The 24,525-nt window shown below is 38.4% G+C and overlaps 1 protein-coding gene across 5 annotated transcripts in view; it reads right to left on the bottom strand.

Moving 5' to 3' along the window:
- LARGE1 (LARGE xylosyl- and glucuronyltransferase 1) overlaps nt 1-24,525 on the bottom strand; it is a 273,696-nt gene that overhangs the window by 41,480 nt on the left and 207,691 nt on the right. For all 5 annotated transcript variants that reach the window (XM_032687802.1, XM_032687804.1, XM_032687801.1 and 2 more), the window contains 3 exons: nt 22,634-22,738; nt 6,545-6,657; nt 4,780-4,905 (listed from right to left, as the gene is read on the bottom strand). In XM_032687802.1, coding sequence (XP_032543693.1) covers nt 4,780-4,905; nt 6,545-6,657; nt 22,634-22,738 — 344 coding nt within the window. The remainder of the gene's footprint in view (nt 1-4,779; nt 4,906-6,544; nt 6,658-22,633; nt 22,739-24,525) is intronic.

Below are 24,525 nucleotides of genomic sequence, written 5' to 3'. Positions count from 1 at the left end.
CCTCTTGAGCCTTTACTCCTCTCAGAGTAGGTCTTTGTTGGCATTAAAAGGAGCAAGGCTGCAGAATGCCAGAACTGCTGCAGATCAGTGCTGAGGTGCTTGAACAGCATGGGGTGGCTCAGGGACTGGAACAGAAAGTGGTGCAACAGGTCATGTTTGAGGCAGATCTGAAATGATGTATTACAGTTATGGACAAGAAGCAGTTTAAACTTTTGTAAGCAATATCGCAAAGTCATCCTGGTGTGGAGGACATTCCCAGGGAGGACACGGTGAATCACAGAACACAATTTCCCAATGGGGAATTTATGAGGGTCATTATTTATCTATCTGCTGATTTAGTATAAGCTGTATCCAAAATTAGTTCAAAGCCATCAATAGGTTTTAAAGCATTTTTCTATGTTGGAGAGTGCGTGTGGGGGGAAAATTCTAGTAATTTGATACAATCCCATTTAAGAGTTCAGTATCTAATTTTCGTGATTGTGAATTAACAGATTCACTGTGTATAAATAGCATCTGTATTCTTGACAACCAGATTTCATGACTGACCCATTCAACGAGGTCATGATGCATTGTCAGAGGCATCACAATTCATTACCTTCTTTCATAGGATTTTTTCTGCCATTTGGTTTGTGCCAAATCACAGTAACTGAGATTTCCTCACAGACCGGAACAAACTATTAACCAAAAAGGAAGCAAACACAGGGCCTAACCCAGCAAAAGCGTTACATAAATGAAGGTCAGTTCCAGGCAGATTCCCCACAGGCTCTGAAGCCCAGCAAGGCATGGTCTGCAGCACACATGCTTCTCTACTGACAGTGTGAGCTACTGGGGACTGTGTGAGGAGATGAGATAAGCAATACAGAAATTGGATGTCTACACAGAATGACTATTAGCACTTCCACATCTTTTGGCCAGTCTTCAATAGCAACTCCTGAGTGTTTTTCCAAGGTATAATGAATGCCATGCAGAAATAAACATCTATGGCCTTTAGAGACTGCAGTTGACTCACTTGGCAAAATAATTAAAGAGCATCTGCTTCCTCTTAGCCCACTCTTTGTTTTCTATTGGAACTGTTCATTTTAAGACATTCTTGACTGATCTAAGCATCCTTAAATATAGGTGCCCTTGGGGTGAGGAAAGGAAAATTTCTATAAATGTGACTGTTAACTTAAGTTTTGGTGCCATATTCCATGGACAGCAGAACAAAGCCCACAGACTTCAGGCTGGTTGTGCAGTGTGGCCTCTAGCACTATACAGTATGACATAGGAGGTAAGTAACCATTTAGATGAATAAAAATAATAAATTAATCTTATTATGATGTTATTTAAGATAGATATAAAATTAGTGGTCACTAACAATGCAGAACTTGGTTATCAATATTTCTATTCTTATACCTCTTCTGAAAGAATCCCATATACAAGTCATTTCAAATTGGTAGATGCTGCTCAGCTGCAGCAAGGAAGTAGAGTTCAGCAGCAGTCAAACATTTGACCTTCTCTAACATAAGACAGTACCAAAAAAAAAAAATACAAATGATAGAGATGAAACTTAATGAGGACTAAACAGAGAAAAAAAGTGATTAGAATCCTCTTCAGGCAATATGAAATATTCAACTGCTCCCTAAGCCTGTAAAAAGTGTGCTGGTCATCTTACATTTGCATGAATGTGAACAAAGCAGCAAAGAAGTGTTTATACATCCCCCCAACCATCCCACCTATGAGCATCAGTCAGTCCTGGGCGTCCAAGTTCACTTGACACAATATTTTGTGCAAGAGATGACAAATCCTCAACTCACATGGACTGTGAGGCCAGATGTAATTAAATCAATGCCCTTTCAGTGTCTGATAGTAGGAATGGACTCTGATTTGGCTGAGGAATACTTGACTGGGCCAGCTTTACCTTGGAATTTAAATCTCTCCATGCATTTCCTTCTTTCCTGTGCTATTCTTCTTGATCCTTGAGTACAAACTTCACAATCTGTCTTTCTCTCCCTCTTACCCTGGAGGTTTCTTTTACCTCGTTTCCTATTCCAGTCTTACCATGAAAGACGGAATGTGCCAAATATGTTGTGTCATACCATTTATATTAAATGTCATGGAACTGACTAACTTCGGTGATTTTAAGAGCATATTTTCTAACTTGGGCTAATGACATTTGTTGAAGTTTTTTTGGGAGGCTCATATACCAAATCAGCCAGTTTCTTTACAGAACTAGAATTTTGATAATTTTCATAATGCAAATTCACAACTTTAATTGGTTTGTGCTTTTTTATTTTTTAAATTGCATGAAGAATTTTAAACAGTGCTGCCTGAGGGCAAGTTCTTTAACTGCTCAATATGGGAAAAGCTTTATTGAAACCATGGGGCTTATGTGCACTAGATAAGGCTCTGGCCTCTCTTTCAAAGCAAAGAATTTCAGCCCCGATTAAGTATTTAGGGGATAATTTTAGCAATGTGAATAAGTCCAGTTCAGTTGAAGAAATTGCTTATGTGTCTGCACCCCTCGTTGAGTCAAATACCTCAGACCAGAAAATCAGTGGAGAATATTACACATCTTAGACTTCACTGCTTATGCTCTAATGGAACTGACAGTGTGACACAATACACAGTAATAAACAACCAAGCCTAAATTATAGTTGTAAACATAAATTTGTTAATCAACAATGAAGAAGGCATATAATTTATTTTGAAGATACTTCTATCAGATGCTTACTCATAAGTGTTATATATGAGCTAGATGTCCCACACCTGAAGCAGATTAGTTAATACAGTCATTGAGTATGAACAGTGATTTGTCTGATTAGTCATCTGATGACTATTTTGAGGTGAGCTTCACCAGTCTCCAAACCCACTCATGGGGATCCCAGTTTGGCTGTCTAAATATAGATGTACAGCAACACTGAAAGAACCTTATGGTTATCCTGCCTGCCCATCAGCTGCCTTGCCAAAAGGGTATCCTCTCCTGTAGATCTGTTTTATTTGCCAGTCCTACATGGATATTGGAGAGCACCTACAGTAACTCAGACTGTGTTTAGGCAACAGAACCAATCCCTAGATCCTCAGATATTAGCTTCAATATCTTTTCCTCATGTAAATGTGTGTGTCTTAACCTTGCGCCAAGCACAATCGGACTGTCTCAATGATTATACAAATTAATCTCAGTCTCTAATTCACAGAAAAATATTGTGATATCTCACAGGTAGAAGGTATATTTTTCTGAAGTTCATTTTTTAGGAAATATTTTTCCTGCTACTACATCTTTCTGTTTGTTTCAGGCCCTGCAACTGCTGTCATACGTGATTCTCAGCATGAACAAAGAACTAAAATCTACTAAGCATTTTGCTATAAGGCATAAAACCATGATGCTTTTAAGTGCCTTGCTGGTCCTGTCCTAAACACAGATCATAAACCATTTAGTGATTAGTATACTGACAAGTCTACTGATTTAACTTTAAAAGCTGTCATCTATGGATCACACCTGAATAATCAGTTGTGAATACTTTATGTATGAAATTCAAGCAACGCCAGTTCTGACAGGTCAGTTAACCCATGTAGTAGAACTTCTGTCTCTTGGAAGCGCAGCTTTTGAAATCAGTGTGTTGAGAGTGATTGATTTTCTATATTCATCCAGTATCTGCTGTTCATATTGAACATTCCTGCTGCTACTCTACAAACTGCTCCAAAGGAAAACTTGGTTGGATTTAGGAAATATATCGTACCATGAGGGTGGTCAAACTCTGGAACATGGGGCCAGGGAGCTTGTGTAATCTCAGTGTTTGGAGAGTTGACACTCAACTCCACAAGGCACTGAGTAACCTCAATTAAGTTGGTCCTGCTCTCAGTGGGGTTTGGGTGGTCTCCAGACATCCCTTGCAACCTCTTCCATGGTTTTGTGGTTTTCTTTGTCTCTCTTTTTTTTTTTTAAACCTCATTTACTACAGCATTCTCAAAACACAAATTAAGTATGCAAACTTTAACTGAATTTTAAAATGAATCACCAAAAACTACCTATTGTTTACTAACATTCTGATGCCACTAGTGCCTGCTCTGATGGAATCTATTGCTGCATAGCAATAGATTTCTACACATGGAAAAAACTCAATTAAGCTTCAATTCTGAACTCTCTGCATTTGAGTCTGGTCTTTCAAAATGACCACAGCACAACTGATGTTCATTTACCCATATCTGTTGAAATCCATCCTGCTTTTATATTCTACTTGTTAATAGAGAAAAACGTGCTATTAAACTGACACTACAGCTTTATTAAATTAATAGGTTTCTACTCAGCCCTTTTTTTCAGGGCGAATCCTGGAAAATGAGTGTCAATGTGACTGGGTTAAGTGTATACAAAGGCTAAATATGAAGCGTGCAAGGTCTTTACATTTCTGCTAATGTATTTCTAACTAGGATCCACCCAACTCTCTCTGTGACTTTCGCTCTATTAAATGATGTTTGTATTCTTTATCTAGGAAGAGCTAAGAACTGGGAGAGCAATACGAACTCAGCAGTAAGGTGCAGTGGCGTGACAGATACAGAATTTAAAAAGGTGAAGTACTTCTTTAATACCTTGCAAAACCCCAAAACAACATCCATCTTCAACTTTTCTCTTAGTCAAAATGTACAAAGTCAAAGTCACATTTCCTTCCCCTGCTTGGGTGTCCCTATGAACTGTATGTGTTCATTCCCCCCTACTTAAGGCACTCCATCCTTCTCAGACTGTGGAGTCTTGCATTCTCTGTCCCAAATGATACCACCCACCCAACCTCCTGTGAAACCTACCTTCAGGTCAGACACATCTCTGTAGCACTGCTCGGAACGGGTGTGATCAGAAAGCTGCACATTCCAGAAACATGGGAGCTGGTAGACAAGGAAGGGATTTTGTTTGATGACTGCATTGAAGATATCCTAGCAGAAAAAAACCCAGAGAAACAGTTGGGTATGTTGTTTCTACAGTGAGGTGATCTCAACACCTCCCCAAGCTGACTGTCCTTCTCCCCCTCACAGGCAGAAATTCAGATGGTGATGCCAGGTGAAGTTTGCAAACCTTGCTTTGTAATTTTGTTTCCACGGAGGGTGCTATTAATCTAAGGGACAATACATTCCTCTGGAGAAGAGGAACAGGCTCCATTGACATATAGAGAGCTAAGGGACTCCAGCAAAGTGTTCAAACGTTTATCTTGTACTGCTGGCATGAAGTGTGGTTCCTCCTCTAGTCACCAGAGAGAGTAATAGGCACTAAATGTCAAAATACCTGCTGTTAGTAAGTACTGCATCAGTTTTCAATAAAGGGGATGCATGTGATTCTGGCAGATATGTTGTTTCAAGGTGAATTACTAGGTGGGATTCTAGCTAGCACTTTATTGTTGCAACCAAGTTCTCTAGATATTTCATGGAAAAGGCATGTAGGACAGATCTGCAGAACAGCCTACAGCATGAGGTTTTTAAGATGAGACTGGATGTGGCACATAGTGTCATGGTCTAGTAACCGCACTGGTAGTGTGTCAAGGGTTGGACTTGATGATCTCAGAGGTCTTTTCCAACCCAGTTGATTCTATGATTCTATGAGGGACTGAAAGCGTTCTGTCTCTAAGCAGCCATTCAGTTGGAGAAGTAAGTTGCAAGAACAGTCTGTGGTTAAGGTATTATGGTTAGACAACCTTTCTCCACTCTGCAAAATTCTGCCCTCTGCAAGTATTAGGCAGCAACTCAGGACCTGATTGAAAACACAGTGAAGTTGCAAGAATCATTTTAATGAACTTCAGTAGCTTTTGGATCAACCTGCAAAGATGCTGTACAAAGTGCACATCTCTACAGGCACAGTAAGCAGCATGCTTCCTTTGTGGTGACTGGTCATAAACCAGATGCAGTTCAAAATCAGAAGAAACATCTAAATAAGATACTGTATTGTGCTAACACTTGCTCAAGCTGTTGACTGAGAATTATGGTTCAGGTCTAGTATTACATTAACAGGGTTTCTGGGTTTAAAATGAGAGCTGTCAGGAAGCACAAATTGAGTAACTACATATTTCTTTGTATAGATGCACTATTTCTTCTCTTGGACTCAGTTTCCAATCTGTGGCAGGGAGACATCAGTGCTTTTGTCTTTACAGGGGTGTTGTAGCAAGAAGTACATTCAAAGACATCTGGGACTCATATGCCAGAAACAGTAATGAAATGTCTGGAGACACTTAAAACTAAAGTCTGATTAGACAAAAACCAGTGGGAAAAGACAGTATATTTGGACTTCTAGTGTCTGGAGAGTTCTATGTTAAAGAAAGAAGAACAGAAAATTAAAGCATGAAACCCCTACTTTGTCTGTCTTATGAATTATCTGAGCAGAGATGGTAAAATCGGGTAAGAGAAACCTTGCCAGTAAATCTCCATTCCTCTCTTTCACATTTTCCCCAGAATGATTCAACAAATGGTGACTACAGGCACAACATCTTTCCCCTGCCTTTTCCCACATCTCATCCCCTCTCCCTTTCTTTCTTTCCTCAATCCATGGACTAGCTGTTATACCACACTCCTGCAATGTCCTACTCACCTGGTCAGCCAGTGAGGTGGATAACATGCTCATTAACTCCCGCTCTGCTGTGAGTCTCCACATCTGCTCCCATTTCATCTTCCGTAACTTATCGAGAAGCAGCAAGATAACCCCTGAAGGAAAACACAGGGCAGAGAACAAGAGAACCCACGTCACATGCCAGTCAATGCCCATCCTGTCTATGTGCTGATCCCGCAGTTAAAACAACTGAGATGAGACCTATCAGTGGAAACCACAGTCCTTACCCTGTGCTAACACAGGAGGTTGACTAAAAAAAGCTTCAGGTTTCAAGATGCCACCAAGCAAAAATTTCCCTGAGCCCCTGAGGCTGCAGAGAAGAAATGCAGAGATGGCATACAGACAACTGCCAGGTTATATAGGTTTGCAATAAGGCTAAAGTAGCCAAAGAGGAGTGAAACTAGAAAGAAGAGAATCAAGAGAAGGATCTTGTATTTTTAGTAGTCTCCTTAACTGATAAAGCTTGACTTCATTATGACATGATTAGCATTAGAATTATTCCTTACAAAATGTACCAACACAGGTGATTCACATGATGGAGGTTAGCTCCACCCAAAGTTCATTATAATTCAGAAGAGAATTAGACAATATCCTACCAAAAAAAAAACAAAAAAAAGAAAGAACCTCTTAACACTCAGAAATTACCTTTCCCACTCCTTATTCTGAAAAGCTACAGGCTCCAAGGGGATAATCTGTCCAGTCACTGTCTACTAGGGAAAGAGTAGAGACAATCCTGATTTATCTAGTATGACTCAATTTCTGCCATCTTCATACAGAATCGAGATCTGCTTATTCTGTAATCCCACTGTTTAAATGAATTTCTATCTGACCTGAAATCAAGATTATGCTGAGACAAAGAGAATTTTTTCACCACTATAAAACATTTTACTCAATGTGTGTGAGATAAAATCTAGCCCTTAATACTTACTGCATATATATATATATATATATACTGGAAAGGTGAAATTGCAGGCCTTACTCCACCTAGTAAGAAGTTAATCACCTGACATATCTGATTGCAATCCTTGAAACTTTTCTGAGGAATCGTCAGTGCTGGTTACAATCTAGCCTTTGAGAGGGCCTGTGATTAATGCAGCAAGTGTTCATGGAACAGGACCCTCAGATCAGAAAGTTACACTGTAAGTGGGAAAAAAGGTACCTTAGCATGCATTGTTATTCCTCATTTGCTTTTTGTCTGGCCAAAATCCCTAGTGTACAAGGGAAAACAGCAGAAGCAATGAAGCTGGATTGAAATATCAGCAAAACCTTTCCTACAGTGTCTCAGAAAAATCTGCTTGAAAAATTAATTCAGAAAGACTTAGATAAGAGCACTGTCATGGGGAATGAATGCAAACTGAAGGACCACAAAGGAAGAGTACCGATTAACAGCAGCCTCTCAGGCTGACAGAAACCACCTAGTAAGGGCAATGATGGGTTCTGTGTTATTTCACATCTTCATTAGTGGAAGAGGGAAGTAAACAGAACAGTAATGACATCTGCAAATGACATTTAACAAGAGGTCTTACAAAAAAATATCATGGCAACTGCAGAGAAACATAGCAGATACACAGAAGAATATGAAATGACAAAAAGCAGGCACTGGGAAAAGCTGCCTGAGGGAGTCCAAGATGATAAAACTAAAAGTAATGAGAAAAAGAAAGGAAATGTAGTCTGAAAGCTTAAGAAAAATTCTCCTAAAACCGTTGGGGTGAAATAACCTAAAAATGGCAGGTAAATGCTTTACTTCATAAGTCTTTACAAATCAGACTACACAAAAATTAGAAAATATACATGGAACAATCCTGCACTGGTTGGGAGAGAACAAAGGTGATTCCAGTTCATTCCTATCTTTAGTTTCTCTGACATGGCAAACTTCTTTCTAGTAAAACCTGGTACTGTCATGGATAAAAAGAAAACCTCTTCTGGCAGTGAATTTTGTGGCCTGTTTTAGTTCCGTTTTCCATTTCAGTCCATCTGGTTCCCAAGAATGCTGGAACCTGTACTGAAGGGATCCCCTTTCATCTTCAGTCAACCTTTCTGCTTCCAGCTGTTGGATTGGAAAGGGAAGTATTGTCAAGACATGCTACAATTTATTTATGCCAGTGTGTCTGTCTTCTCTCCAGCATAACAGGAGCCTATTTGGAGCATGTAGTGTGCATGCATTAGCTTCTAAGAGAGCCATTATGCATTGCCTGAAATTCTAGATCAATGTGAAGCAGGTTCCTTGTGCTGCAGCAATAAACTGGGTTGGAAATCTCTTGGGCAGAGGATTTTCCAGCTGGCAAGAACTGTAATGAAATGCAATGGAGAAGGTTCTTTATTAAGAAATACGAAGAATAATGGTAAGATTCACTTAACTGTAATAGAATAGTTTTTATAATTTATAGACAATAAAACAATTTTTCTTAATTTCTCTAAGCCTCCAGTCTGAGGAGGAGAAGGGGAAATGTTTTAATATGCATAGTATACACATGCTTTTTTTTTTGCCTTCCACTCTTACATTAGCAGCAGATTATGGCATTGCAGCTAACAAGATTATGCTGTCCTGAGGGGCTATCATGGTAGCAGCTGAGAATAAGAGGCAGATGGGGTGGAAAAACTGGAATATATGTGAGAAAGGATGTACTAAATTATGATGCCATCATGGCTATTGAAAATATTCACAAGCTTTTAATGTTCCACCATCAAAATTAATTTCAACGTGATTTCTATTTTAATTCACCTACAAGCTTGGGTTTAACACCTTTGTGCAGTCTCTGTTTAGGGTTCTAACTTACTGGTGCCATAAAAATAACTATCGGAGAATATTTATAGCAAGTTTAAATATTTATCATTAGTATTAATGAGAATAAGAGATTTCTACTAAGAGGAGAATTTAATACTATCACCTAGTTAGTGTTATTTAGTGCAAAAGCATGTGTTTTGGGAACTTTTAAATAGTTCATGCAGAAGAAAAAATTACATTTTTTTCAGAGCAGTGAACTTCAGGTTTACTTCCATATTGTTGTGTTTCCAATGCAAACATGAGAAATGAACTGACTCCAATCTGCACAATTAATTTGCAGGCAAGTGTTTGAAATAAGGAAAAGGAAATATTTGCCTCAGGAGCCCCTTCCCTCAGAGTCAAATTGACTGAAATCTCAGACTAAATTCAAGATGACATATAGCTGAATGTAAGGGGAAAAGGGACTTACTCTCATCTGCTGTGCTAGGGGAGGAAGAGACTGGAGGAAAAAAAAGAAATCAAAGGAATATTTTATTAACATCTGGCCCCAGGCAGTGGGACTTCTGATCTTTTGAGAAGTGCAGCATCTTTCTGCCCTGACCTACCTGAGAAAAACAAAGGAAAAGCTTGGCAGCAAATAAACAAAAAGAGAAAAGCTGCAACCCAAACATCTCATGAGCATTAAACAACTTATGATCAGCCACAAAACACCCTATTTTTGTTGTCCTGAGGAAATAGTTGAGACATATCCAGAGATGCAAATATCTCAAAGACCTCTTAGAAAAAGAATGCTTTATTACTAAATCTGTGGAACACATTCTAGTATAGCTTTTACTTGAATGGCATTTTTCTCCTCCAGCTTGATGAGATTTTGCTTGAACTACCAAAACCTGACAGATTATGAATTGCTCAAACAGGCAAACAAACAAGAAAGTAAACAAACGAACAAAGCAGTTTCTCAAAAATGTGATTTGAGGACATACATATACAAAAAACCCAGCTCCAAAAGCAAAACAAAAAACCGAAAAAAGTAATTTGGTGAATAGGTTGGATACAACTGGCCAAAAAATCTGAATTAACATATGTGGACTAAAGTATTCCAGTTAAGAAACACTGGAATTTTTCTGGTACGTTTTAAAACCCAACTTACTCTAAAATAATTTTCACCTCAAAATTGATACAAATTAAAAATCTTATTGAAAATTGTTACAAGGCCTGAAAAGGAAAGTAAATGTTTCATTCTAGGTCTAACCCAATTCTGAGAGTCACCTGACTTTTTTGTCCTTTTCCCATTTTTTTGATTCATCTAAAAGAATTCTCTTGTCCTTTCAATGTTTTCACTAAGCAATGGTTTCAGTTGATGCTTCAAGTCATCACAGGAAAATAATCTGGTGGGATTTGTTTGTTTGTTTCATTGGTTGGTTTTGGCTTTTGTTTTTTGTTTTTTTTTTTAATCTGCTCCAAAACAAAATATTTAATTTTCCTGAATAGTAAATTGAAAGTCTGCAGAAACACCTGCAATTTCCTTTGGAATGCTACCAAACATCTCCACTTCTTGCTTCAGGAACACAGACTATGGCTCTTCCTGAAATTCAGAGGAACACATAGAAGAGCTAGAAGTAATAAACAACATTTTAAGACAGAACAGAATCACTTACAGAATTTATAGTGAAACTGGACAAGCTTTCAAACTCAATCAATTTATTACAACGGGCCTCTTAGGGTGGCTGAAAAAATACTCAGTGCTGTGGGGGAAGAAAATGTAACTACTAAGAGATCATTTTTTGCCAGCACTGTCTTGTCTGTTCCTTTTGGGTGGAACAGGATGCTTTTGTGAGCTGTTGAGGCAAGGCCATTTTATGTGAGCAGTACTTCAAAGCCTGCGCTTGTCAGGTTTTTAAAAATTCTTCCTGGAATTATGCCTGCAACAGCGAACCATCTAGACAAATAGCAAGCAGATACCACTGCAGTATCTAAAAGAGATAGGAAGACACACTTCAAAATATATCATAAAGCAATAGTGAGTTTTAAAAAAAATGAGTGGGATTTTACAGTAGCTAAGCAGCATACCAAAGACCATACACCAAAATACTGAGTCTTAGATGCTGTAAGAAATAATGTTAAGCATGGCTGACATTATGGAGATTTGCTGTCATAAATAACTGACCCAGAGATCTAAGGCAGTAAGCTACCACGTTTTGTGAAATAGATTTGGCATCAAAAATCTGAGTTCAGTTTTAGGCACTATGGAAGGGGCTTGTAGCTCTGCTGTCCCAGGAGAAGCTCCATGATAGTGTTGACTGCTTAGTACTCTAGCAAATACTTACACATCTTCTTTTAATTCTGATTTATTGTATCTGAAATCAATGGAAATGGTCACAATGTGTAATGCTAGGAATGTGCTATGTCTTTGTTGGATCAGAGCCCTAGTGACCAGTTTTGTTAAGGACTGCATTTAGAATCCACTGAGCCGCATCCCCACACCACTGTGGCTGCTGCTCTCCACACGTGGTATCAACAGCAAATAGAAAAACACAAGTATATGGTTGTTGGGGATTAAAAAATTAAATTAAAGCTATAATTCCACAACAAGCCACTGCACACAATTTAAAATCTTCATTTTAAGTCTTTGTGTGGATGAAATTCACTGCACTTATTTCACTTGATTTATAAACCATCTATCTGACTGTTGGTCATAATTTGACTAGCCATATCATTAGTGTAATAAAACCATAACTTATGTCTACAGCTTTTAACATGATATGACCAAAGGACTGTCATTCTAGCACATTTTTGGAGTATCCTGAAACATTATTTAACTATGAACTTACATGAACCGGTCTTTTTCTCTAAAAAACCTTTTCACAATGTAAAAAAATTAAACTAATAAAAACTTGCAGGGATGCACAATGTATTAATTGTGAATAAATTGTGAATTAATTGAGAATAAATGATCATGATTCCACATTTGAACTTTTCTCTAAGAAAACTGGACAGGGATGAGAAGCAGTTTTGAAACAGAAAGTCTGTGTCCCTCTAGGCATGGCGAGAGAACGCAATAGCCCTCGTTTTCTCTGCACTTGTATTAAAAATGAAGCTGTCATAGAGTGCATTTTGAAATGTAGTGCAGTCACCCTGTTGGGAGGCTGGTTCCTCCTGAAGCATTATACACATTTTCTTTACAACTCCTGATGACCATTTAATGAAATGCAATACTTTTATTTTCTTCATTCTCCTCTTCTGAAGTATGCTGTTTCTCCTTAGGTAAAATTAAGATGTTATACTTAAGCATGATTCTAACTTCTTATTACAGAGCTGCTGACTGTAGCTCAGAATTTCCTAGTTTCTAACTGTTTCTTTACTGTTTACATGTTTTTCTTCCTGAGTAATTTGGAAAAAGATACACAAATTTTGTATATTCTCTTTAATAACTTTAATTTCTGGGGGAATTTCTTAAAGCCCCAAAGCTGCTACAAGAAGAATTTCCTTGATTCCGGAGCCTATACAGTCTACAGGGGAAGAATGGTGAGCCATAAGGCTTTTAGCAAGTCTATGAAGGAAAACCTCTGCTACTTAAAGGCCATCCTGCTAAGTAATGCTCTCCACTTCTATCTTCTGGAGTCTTGTGAAGTAACAATTCCACAGGCCTTCCAGAGGTCAGCAAAGAAAAACTATCTCTAGACCTGAAGAAATTGGTCTTTTCTTACAGAGATCTCAATCACAGACTTTCCAGCCCAAATTGCTGAAAATGTTTGCCTAAATCCTATAATGGAAAATAATGCGACTGGCAAAAAGACAAATATTAAAAAAATCAGAAAGGGAAGCTGGGGTTTTTCCCAGCTGCTGTACTTGCTTTGGGTATCAAGAAAGCCAGTAAGGATAATAACCTTTCTCAAAACACTCTGCATTTCCCGAATCCTGTGCAAAGAGTTGTTGGAGATGAAAAACACCTGTGAAGAAGCTCCTTATATGGTTTTTAAAAAGCTCCTCAATTTTCTTATAGCCTTTGCACTCCATGACCCTCGTGAGCACATAAGGTACTGAGATTACATTTTAGAGGCAAAAAGGAAGTAATCCAGGGACTTCTCAGCTGGTAAATTAGAGAGATGGCTTGCAATAAGAGAAAAAACCCTACAAGAGGCATATCATTAAAATCTCTTGAAATTCAAAAGACTGGGAAAGTTTTCCCTGAGAACTTTTAAATCTCAGATAACACATTCTAACTTCAAATCAGCAAAGGGAGAGAGGAAGGAGGTCTCAGCCTCTACATGCAGAAGCACAATGGCAATGACCAATCTAAATAAAGCAGAGGAGAGCTGTCTCAAAGACATCTCACATCACTGCCATGCAAAAGTATCACCCAACAGCTACTCAGTCTGCATCTCTGCATATGTCTGAAAGTCAAGATGGAAGTGCCAAAAACTGACACTAGCAAAAAGATGGTCAGGTATATATCTTATTATAAAGCATTTTGAAATGAGAGATTTAGAAAGAAAAGTGATACGGGAGGGAATGTGGAAAACTTCTACAAAGTTTCAAAGAACTTTTCCTCTCTTCAATATTAAAATTGCAATGAGTTGTTACATGCAGATTATGTGTGGTTTCATTTGCCTGGGAGCTTAGGTGGCTTCAGTTGAGAGGAAAACAAAGTCCTAGTTAAACACTTATTAAAATGATACAGTCAGAAAGGATAATTTTTAGCTCTTGCATAAAAGAGGCCATAGGATTTTGCAAAATCAAATTGTGCTCTATTAGAGCATAACTTTTAGAGAAACATTCAGTCTTGATTTAAAAATTTACAGTAATGGATAATCTATGATGAACTTTGATAAGTTATTCCAATGCATAATTGGAACCCTGATGAAGGATACTATCCTTATTTAATCTGGACATCTCTTTGAACTTCCAGTCACTTGATCTTGTTGAACCTTTGCTAAATTGGCAAGCCCTCCATTAAGAAATGTTATTTTCTCCTGCAGATCCTAATAAGCTAAGATCAAGCTATCCTTTGACTAGCTCCCAGATAAGCTCCTGGAACCCTTTCCCCCAACTTTATGGGAAATTTTCCAGTATTATCCATGAACTTTGCAAATTCATAAGTACTTATTTTTGACCTGTGGAGATTAGACTTGGAGAAGTAGCTAAACCTACATTTTAAAATATATCCACTCCAAGAAGTGATCCCTAGCACCCAGATCACCATACACACAGTTGTATGTGCACAACTACAGAGTGGCTCTACACACACTGCTCAGGGTCTAGCTCTTTACTGAGCAGGCTGCCCACATTCATGATAGGTAGTACTTGTCTCATATTACATAATACTTGTCTCTGAGGGTCTCATTTATGTTCCTTCAGTTTTTAGACATAACAATTATTTTGTTTGTATTTCTCAGTATCTGCTACATTATGAGAGATCCATGTCACAATTTCCTACATTGGAGAGTTTTTAGCAAGGAACTGAGAGTCTGTGTTATGTGCACTGGAGAATGTCATCAGGGCATGTGGGAATACGAGTCTTCTGATGCTGCATTTAAGGACTAGAAAGAGGTGCCAAACAGAGCCTAGTCTTGTCCATGCTACCTTCCAGAAATACTTCCTGGAGTGAACTACCAACGAATTGCATTAAATTTATTTATTTATTTATTTATTTAAAAAGGACAGTTTGGTCCCTGAGAAAGACAGGGTACCAACTCATTTCTGTGCCCTGTGGATAATCAAGAAGCTACGAGTGAAGAATGAACTAGGGAGCTAAGTGATCTGGCAATGCAGACATCAGATATGACAGGAGTCAAAGGTCTACACCCAATACAAACAAATGCATCTCCTGTACTCATAATTGAAATGACCCTGTTTACATATCCAATGATCACATACAGTATTTTGTCAAACACATTAAACCTAGAGTTCATGTTCATCTGATTATCCATCCTGGATGGATTGTCATGCACCTCTTAATTCTTCCTGAATATACAATTCTACATGTCAGTGCCTCAAAACACAGACTGTTGAGTGAGTTTCACAACTCTACATAAAGCCAGAGGAACTGGACTTTGGATGAGCTGCCCGTAAGAGGAATCACAGAATAATACAGACTGTACAGGGTTACTATGTAGGAAGTCCAGTCACTGCATCTGTGTGTGCAGGAGTGTTTGGAAAAAGGGTTCACACAAAGCTTGTTTTTATGGATAAAAACTGAGGAGGTTTGCTGAAATTTGCCAATTATTTGCCCTCCCAAGGACATCTTCCAAAAGTAATCTATCTTGGACTCTCCACCAAAGAACCACCCACCTTTAAAAGGGAAAAAAAACCCAACCCTGTTTCATGATCCTCAGCTCTTGTAAATCACCTTAAGTCTATTTAATGCAAGCATCAAACATTTATATCAGATCTGGACCTTATCCATGATGCTTATCTATTTTTTTTCTTCCTCAAAAAGCAGCAAAAAGTGAAAGGTAACAGACACCATTGCTTTAAATTATGTGGGTTTTTTTTTGGTTTTGATCCTTTCAAAGGTATCATATTTAATAGGGGTCAAAATCTGAAAAATTTTACAAGGTTTCCACTTTGAACTATGTGAACAGGAAAATGCACTCTACACAGGTGCTAATTATTTTGACTGGCCTCTAATATTGACAGTGTCTGCCTTATACTTTCCATCATAGTGGAGAACAGTTTTTTAAAAGCAGTTTCTAACATTAACACTAGCCCACAAGACTAATTGTGGGCACAATAAGTAAGAACCCGTCACAGCTTTTCTGGGTTTGGTGTTCACTCAATGTCCTGGCAACAAAGAAGGAAATGTGGCTCAGGGGCTGAACAACCTCCCAGGTATTTCTTTCTGTTTGGATGACAAAGAGGTTTGGGGTTTTGTATTCAGAAACTACCAGAAAACTTACTCCCCCACTTTCCTCCCTTAATTGGCAGTTTATTTACCGCATGAGATTGAGGAGGAATAGAACATTCTAAGAAATGGATTAGGGCAATGAAAGCAGCAGCATTGAATGAACAAGCCTGGAAATTAACTATGGCATTTTCAAAAAAGCAGGAGACACAATCTTTCCTCCACAACCATTTATTTTCTAGTAAATCCTTTTCGAAGGATTAGGTTCACAACAGAAACACAGGGTTTGCCTAAGGAGCTGTTTATCATGCTCATGTAACCAAACTGAGATAGAGTTTAGATAAGTGGACTACAAAGTGTCTGCAAAGTTGGCCTGCCAAGCTCAAAGGGTTGTGTTCAGCAATAAAACATTCAGATGGTGGTCAGTTACAAGGGGGGTCCCACATGAGTTGATACTGGGACTGATAGTGTTTAGCATTCTGATTAATGAGCTGAAAATGAGATAGAATGTATCCTCAGCAGTGTCACACATGACAACAAAATAGAGTCTGTGGCCAAGTATCCTGGGGATGGGCTGCTATTCAGAGAAAGCTCCTCAAGTTCAACAAAAAGTCCTGAATGGGACTATTCCTGAATGGAGAGTACAGGCTGGAGGACAAGAGGATAGAAAGGAGCTTTCCAGAAGAAGTTGATTTCTGTAGAAGATAGTACCTGAGTGTTTTGAAATTCAACTGGTTTTGCTGGCATTCACTTAGTGGGAACAGCTTTTACACAAGGGTGTGGAGAGACATCTTAAGTTACTCTGCTACTTTCTGTGACAGGCACCAAGCTACTTATTAAGAGTCCAAAGATGGAGTCCAACTGTGATGCCTCTTTCTTTGCTTTGGGACTATGGCTAAAACCTCTGTCTTTGTCTCTACAAAAAGGAACTGTCTTTACACAACCACTTTTATGAGCACAATGAGAAACTGGAAAGTGAACTTGCACTTCAAAAGAAAAAGTACTGGTTTTACTATTGCTATGCATTTGTCTGGGGTTCTCCTGTCACATAACAGAAGGTTTTGTTCTCAGTTTAGGCACCTGGATGCCTCTATTAAGCTTTTATGTGCAAGTCTTTCATCTAAATTTAATCTGCTAATGATTGTCCCACTACAATAAAGAGGGGGCATTTGAGAGTGCTGGACAACATAATTACTGACCAAGGTATGTATGTTCACCTAAAGAACTGTCTTGATCAAGCTAAAAATAACACACTTCCGAATGATTTTTTATATCATTACCTTGGAATGTTACATCTATATGCCTGATTTATGTACATTAGATGGAGAACTTTACATTCTGAATTCAGGTCAGACCAGTAAAACCCCCAAAACTGGGATAATTTAATCAGCTAAAAGAGATACATTTTATTTACTCCAATACTACGGAAACTAGACCCTGTCTGAATGCCAATGTGGTTTTTTTTTTATCACAGGTTTCTTAAGAGATGAATGTTTTCAGTGTTTCAAAGAGTCAGGCGGTGTTTTTCGAAAAAAGACAGCTATTACAGGGGATGATAGATTCAATTGCTAAGGAGTAGAGGATGTACCTCAGAGAATGCAATGAACAGTAGACTTAATTCAGCCACAGCAATGCCATTACTACATGGATAGGCCTCTCAAACTAGAGGCACCATTTTCACAATCCGATACATATTGACACTCATTTCAGAAATATCAAGGGTGCTGTAAACAAGTCCTCAGTATGTCACGTGCTTTAAAAAGTGCATAAGAAAGACTGGAAAGGAGGCTATTCTTTGAGGGTAGTCAGCTTTAAGATAGCTTATTTTAAGTGCAAGCAACAGATTATGGTCAACAAAGGTAAGGATGTAGTTATCAAAAGGAGAATTATCAGTTTAGCTACCCACCTGTGACACAAACAGACTAACATTTCCTGTTGAGCCTAAAAGCAACCATTTGCTGGCACTTCCTAAACTGCTACCTGTAAAGTGTACACGATACTTGTACTTCAAACGCATCTTTGCACTTTGTAAAGCATGTGTATCAGCATGCTTTGCACTAATAACAATATTTACTGAATAAGGTCACAGTGTCTTAAAGGAAAAAATCACAGAACTACAGAATATTCTGAGTTGGAAGGGATCCACAAGGATCATCGAGTCCAACTCTAAAACTCTAAACTCTAAAATTCTAAGAAAAAGCTAATCAAAAAACTGGTACAGTGTGAACCTGAGTAGATGAAGAAAGTGCTGCTTTTTGACTTGACAGTGGTGTTGGACACATTTTTTTAATCATTGAAATGCATTTTTCATCTGTTTGCTCCTGTCCTTTCAACCAAGCTTAATGATACCAGTTCCTATACCAAATATGACTAATATTTTATGTAATGGGAGATAGGAATATTGCAATGGTATTTAGAAAGGGTATGGCTAAGCTTGGTCAGGCCCCTGTGGTGGATATTTAAAGGTTCTATAAACCATGAGTTTTCTGACTTCTTCATTCACTGAGACAATGTGAAAAAAATCTCTACTCTCAAGCAACCAATATACATGAGAACAATTATCATAATGTCATGAGCAGAAGCCTGTAGAGCTCAGCTGAAAGCTGTTATCGGGCTTCTGGAACTGGACCACAGGCAGTTCCATGTCCACCACCATCCCATTTTGCACTGCCTCATTAGTCATTTATTTTCAGCACTGAAGATGCACAGTACCATCATGAAGAAGCAGAAGATTTGATCCAGACTTACTTCATATAAAGTCTACTCTATGCTTGTATTTTATCATTCAAAATTGTTAAATATTATGCAAAAATGACATAACATACCCTTCCAACTTCCAATTCAACTTCCACGGGTCTTTTTTTTCAGGGAAACAATGAAGAAAAGAGGTTCATTCTAGCATTGCTTCATTACAAACATGGGAGTAATAAGGCATGGTATACATACAGCCTAGTAATTGTTAGGTGCTAGCCATTCCCTTCTGTTCTCAATCCACAGGTCTGGTAACGTCACATTTCTCAGTGTGGGAGTATGAATCCTCAGCTCAAGCTGTTGAAACACCTCCTTACGGTATCTGGTAGATGCACTGAGCCAGTGCATTTCAGACGAGCCTCAAATCCTTAGGATGCGCTTCTGTAGTCTAGGATTCTGAAATCCCTGGGGTCAAAGCTTTTGGAAATGTTCCCCTGGCACCCAAATTGCAGTCACATATTCATCCTAAAGCTCCATTTAACAGGCATGGAGTCCATTCTCAGCTGGTGGAAGTTGGCTCTGCTGCACTAAAGCCAGAGAAGCCAGGGGTGATTCACAGCAGCTGAAGAAGTGGCCTGAAGTCTTAATAGTCACCAGAAACTGCTTTTAAAAGCTGTTCTTCACTATGATGGAAAGTATAAGGCAGACAAAGTACTAAAAGCTTTTATGTTCAGAATTTCTTTGACAATGTACTTTTCTAAGGACTAAGATGACTGTTACTCCAGAAATGAACATTAAACCACACAGTGCAATTCTGGACTTGTCAGTTTAACACCTTTAAAGAGAAAAATCATAGTGTGGCTCAGGCAATACTTTCAAAAGCACAGTTTAGTCAGTGAAAGATAATACAGGTTGTATAGCAAGAAAAGTGTGCTTTAACTAAAGTATAAGGAATCTGTAAGAGTTAAACTCAGTGCAGACAAGCAACATGGAGTGGATGATATATAAAAAGAGTATTTGATTAAGCAGCTTACTGAGTGTTGGCCAGTGAAGTACAGAAAAAGCTTGGTTACTTTTGTGGTAGAGAAGTAACTGTGATTAAAATGGCTTGAGGAAGAGAGTGTTATCACAAATAAAGAATGGTTCTAACTAAGAACATTTTAAACAGTAATTAAATTGTCACTTAATGACTTTGAGTTTGGTCTGGTTGTCCTACAATTACATTATCATGGACTAAAACATGACTTGGATTATCTGCCTATGTAAATGAGGAAGAAGAATAAAAAACAAACAAAATCTTTCCTTGAAAATCTGTATTGGCTGTCAGGAGATTTGGCTTGGGCACACAGGAATAGGAGAATACACATGCTTATTGAGTTTAAAGAACTAGCAGAGAAGGAATAAACACACCTTTGCCTTTAATATATCTGCCTTCTGAGACTCCCCCAACATATATGTTGTCCAGATTGGCTCAGACAGAGAAAGATATGAGTGAAACAGCAATTATTTCCTTCAGAAACTGGAAGTAGTGGAAGAATTTTGACTTTGAGCAGTGCTTCTGAATCAAATCTGCCAGGGTTAGGTCCGGCTGAAGAGGCTCACATAAAAATCTCTTTTCTTAGGATGGTATCCTAGGTCTGTAGCAAACACTCTCCCAAGAGCAAAAGCAAAGTCTGTCTCACAGTTCTCCCTGATCCAGCTCTGTTTAGCTCATTAAAGTTTCAGGGGTTTGGGAGCCCTTTTACTCTTCTTAAGTACAGCTCTAGGCACCTGAATTTCTATGTCTTCCCATTTCTGGCCCACTGTCTTTTATGAGTGTTTTGCTTAGAGATATTGCCTCTCTTTTCTGTGCCCCCTGTTGCCCCTGCCTTTTAGTTTTCTGAATCCTCCTTAGCCACAGTGTCGCATTCAGTGTCAATTATTTCAATTCAGTGAACGCATCAAACAAGCTCCAGTTTCATCTTCCTTGAGAAATTTACAGCTCCAATCTCTCCTAGATTACTGAGGCAAACAATGAATTCAATCAAGAAATTATAGTAAAGGGTGCTGATTCTGTCAATAACGTAATTTCCTACTTCTCAGAGGTTGCACTGTTTCACTCAGTGACCTCTTGTTCCACATACTTGAAAAAACAACATTCCACTTCTTATGATCACTTGTCAATCTCCCACACTTTATCTTCTGCTTTTCTTTCTAAAAAAAAAGTTTTTATAACTACAGGTGAGTTGCAATTGTGAGGAGACTAAAATCATGGGCAGGATTATGGGATCATGCATGGCCTGGTAGGTATGTATTAATACAAGAATAAACACACGTAATCTATGTGAAGGACTGCAGATATTCAGTTATTTTTGTTTTCAGTAGAAGATTTATGTGATACACTGGCATGTGGCATCCCTATAAACCATTTGGAACAGTAAGTTAAGACGATATAAATTAAATCCTTATGGTACTTTTTTTAACATAATTGCATTTTAGATATTACCCACCATACATTTCTGGGTTATTCTAATGTTATGTGGTTGTGCCACATTTCTCTCTATCAGCATTAAAATGGCAGAAAGGAAAAAGCAAAACTGTAGCAGAAAAAGGTAACTATATGAGGTGGTCATCTCTCAGCAGAACAAAAGATACTATTTTGTGATGTAACAGCAAACAGAATTGACATCAACAAGGTCAGCTGTGTGTAATGTAAGCTTTCAGGTTTAAGGACAAATCCATGAAACTTATCTCTGTCTCATGTTTCTGCAGGGCTGGGAACAGCAGTGAGCAGACCCAGCCTTTCTATTTGCAATTCTGGCAAGTGGAGAACCATGAAACAAACCTATTCTGCCAAAATCTTGTATCCATATCCATATTCTGTTGGGTTATTCTTTTGAAGCTTTTCACAGACTAGAGATGCTTTGCGGGGACTGAAATAAAAATTCGCAAAAATTAGTGGGATTCCCGCAAACATACAAAGGAATATAGAAATATGGATGACCCAACCACAACTTGTGCAACTCTTTTTCTAGTTAGTCTGTTTAATTCAAACCAATATATTTCTGTGAAGCAAAACCACTACTATGGTGAATAATTTTCTGATAGTGCAGGGATATTTAAATGGACTCATCTGTTCCAAATGGAGGCTTCACCATCTGTTCTGTCCTTTTATTACAAATAGAGAAAGAATTTAACTCACTGCATCAGCATGTACAGCTTACCACAGCAACGATTTAGATGTATGTGTGTGTTCTTTATGCACCTGGTATGTTTTCACACACACCAAACACAAATCAGTGGGAAGACCTGTCTTTTGTAACCTAATAAATTCTCTGATCTGGCGCCTTTATTCCTTTCTCATGGCAGCAGAAATTGATCGCCAGTAGCTTGCATTTTATTAGGACAATTATGACCCTGTTGCCGTTCTGCAGGAGTTATATCTTTATTGGGCTGACATTTTGTGATACTATTTACCTCTCTACAGAAAACGAGCCTCAATTCCTATTCATTCCCACTGCTGGTCCTACATACGTGTCATCATGGACAGAAATCTCAAAGGAGATGTGCTGAGGATCTGTCAGATTGCTGAAAAGCTCTGTTCTTCCCCAAAGGACACTACACAATCTTTTCTAACACCATTTAAAGAAGACAGGAAACTCCAAAATGCATGACACTGCATAATTTTTGCTGTTTTAAAAGACAAATTTAGCCATATCTTAGGGAGGGAGGTGTAAATTACCACATCTTTCTCTATATATACTCTCTATACCAGGAAGCAGATTGCATGTTCAATGCAAACGCTAATTTGGAGAAAACCCTCGGGTCCTACCTGTGTTGTAGCCCCTCCCAAGTGCTGGCCAGGGACGATGATTCTTCCAAAGGTTGCCCAAATACCAATCACTCTGGTTCTCTACTAAGCCAAGAACTTGTTGCCCTGGAAATGAGCAAATTGCAAGCAGATTAGGAGACAGAAGACAGTCAATCAATGGAAAACAAAAGAGAAATCCAGAAGGTCGAGTGCTGGCTCCTTCCATGCACTGGGAAGGAGCCTGCTTATGTAACAGACAGCAAGCCTAGCACAGCTCATTTCTTCCTTCTCCCCTGGCTAGTCTGGGTAAATAAACACTGTGGGAACCCTTGTCATGCTGACAGAAATATATCACCCAGACAAATCTGAATGCTGCTTGATTTTGGAATACAATGATGGAGAATCCTCCTAGTGAGAAGTAAGTGTTGGTAAAATGATCATCTAATATGAAGTTCTGTTCATACTCTGATGGAGATAATGTAATTGAAGAACAAGGCTCAGTATAACAAATTATTCTCTTCCCATGCTCCCTGCTACTAGTTTCAGGGATTTTTTTCTCAGTCACAAAGGAAATCCCTTTTGCTCAGAAAAACACTTGATTCTATGAGTTTACCTACATAAGAATGTTGTGCTGTTTTAATTTAAGAGAGCAATTTAAAAGTCATTTAGGTAAGCCTGTGTAGAATGCTGCACAGAAATTATGATTTCAGTTTTATTTCAGTTTATCTTACATTGATTGATTAGCAGCTGGCTGCAGCTAGAGTAAAATGTGTTTTAAATCAAATGTGTCTAGAAGGTTTGCACTGCTTAAAAATCAACTGAAAAGTGAATGTTTGTATAGATAAGGACTTAATTATCTATCCTGAAATGTGCTGTATAAAATTTAAATAAGAGAAGTGATTGAAATGATGCTCTGGTGACAGAGGATGGAGGGAAAACTGCATTTGGAGCCAGTCAGAGAAAGGAAAGCGAATGGTGTTTTGACAGAGGGACATGCTCAGTGAGGGCACTGAGACTGGTACTGGAAATTATTTTGCAACCTTTTGAGAAAGCACGCTTTGAAGGCCATTTTAAAATCCCAGCTATGCTCATAAAATTGGGTGTATGGTCACAGCAGGGCACTGAAAGCATTAAATGATCATTATACGCTGCTTATGTAAGACCACAGCTGTATTACTAAAATTTCAGTATGGTCCATGACAAGACTGGGCTAAGAAGCAAGACATAAAGACAGAAGTGATTAATTCAATTTTATAGTTGGCTTGAAAACTGATTGTGACACTCCCCTGTGGTATTTGTAATTCAGGTGAATGTCAGAAACCCCCACATGTATCTCAAGTGCTGTTTCAAAGAGGGTGAGCAGCAGAGATTGGCCAATGCATATAACAAATAAACCAGAACACTATGAAAGCATTCAAGGAATGAATGGAAATCAATCTAAAAATAACCTTGAGAGATTACCAAGTCCACTCCACACTACTTCAGGATCATCCTACTCTACCCCAATGACAACATGGTACTCCTCATCAGACAATTTTCTAATGTTGTCTCCTCTTTGCTATTATATTAAATATATATATATTTAATTTTTCACATTATACTCCATAAGTCATTTTTCAAGAAGGTGAAAAATCTAGGGGAGAGCAAAAGGATCATATAAAAGACCACCACAGATTTATCTTCCCATGGGTGCTACCGAAAACTGGTAATATTAACAGAGTGCAATGCACAAGCAAATGAAGGAAATTACAAGTTAGAGGCAAATGTATCCCTAAGCAACTGATGCTTTGTTCATACAAATAAACTATAGCATCTCTCAACCTGTGACACACATGGAACACACTAGAGAGCATGAGACACCACAAGCTATATTGTGAGGAAATATGAAAGGGATCTCAACTGATAGAAGTCTT

The sequence above is a fragment of the Chiroxiphia lanceolata genome, chromosome 5 (genome assembly GCF_009829145.1).
Source record: "Chiroxiphia lanceolata isolate bChiLan1 chromosome 5, bChiLan1.pri, whole genome shotgun sequence".
NCBI lineage: Eukaryota > Metazoa > Chordata > Aves > Passeriformes > Pipridae > Chiroxiphia > Chiroxiphia lanceolata.
This window is presented reverse-complemented; position numbering and strand designations above follow the sequence as displayed.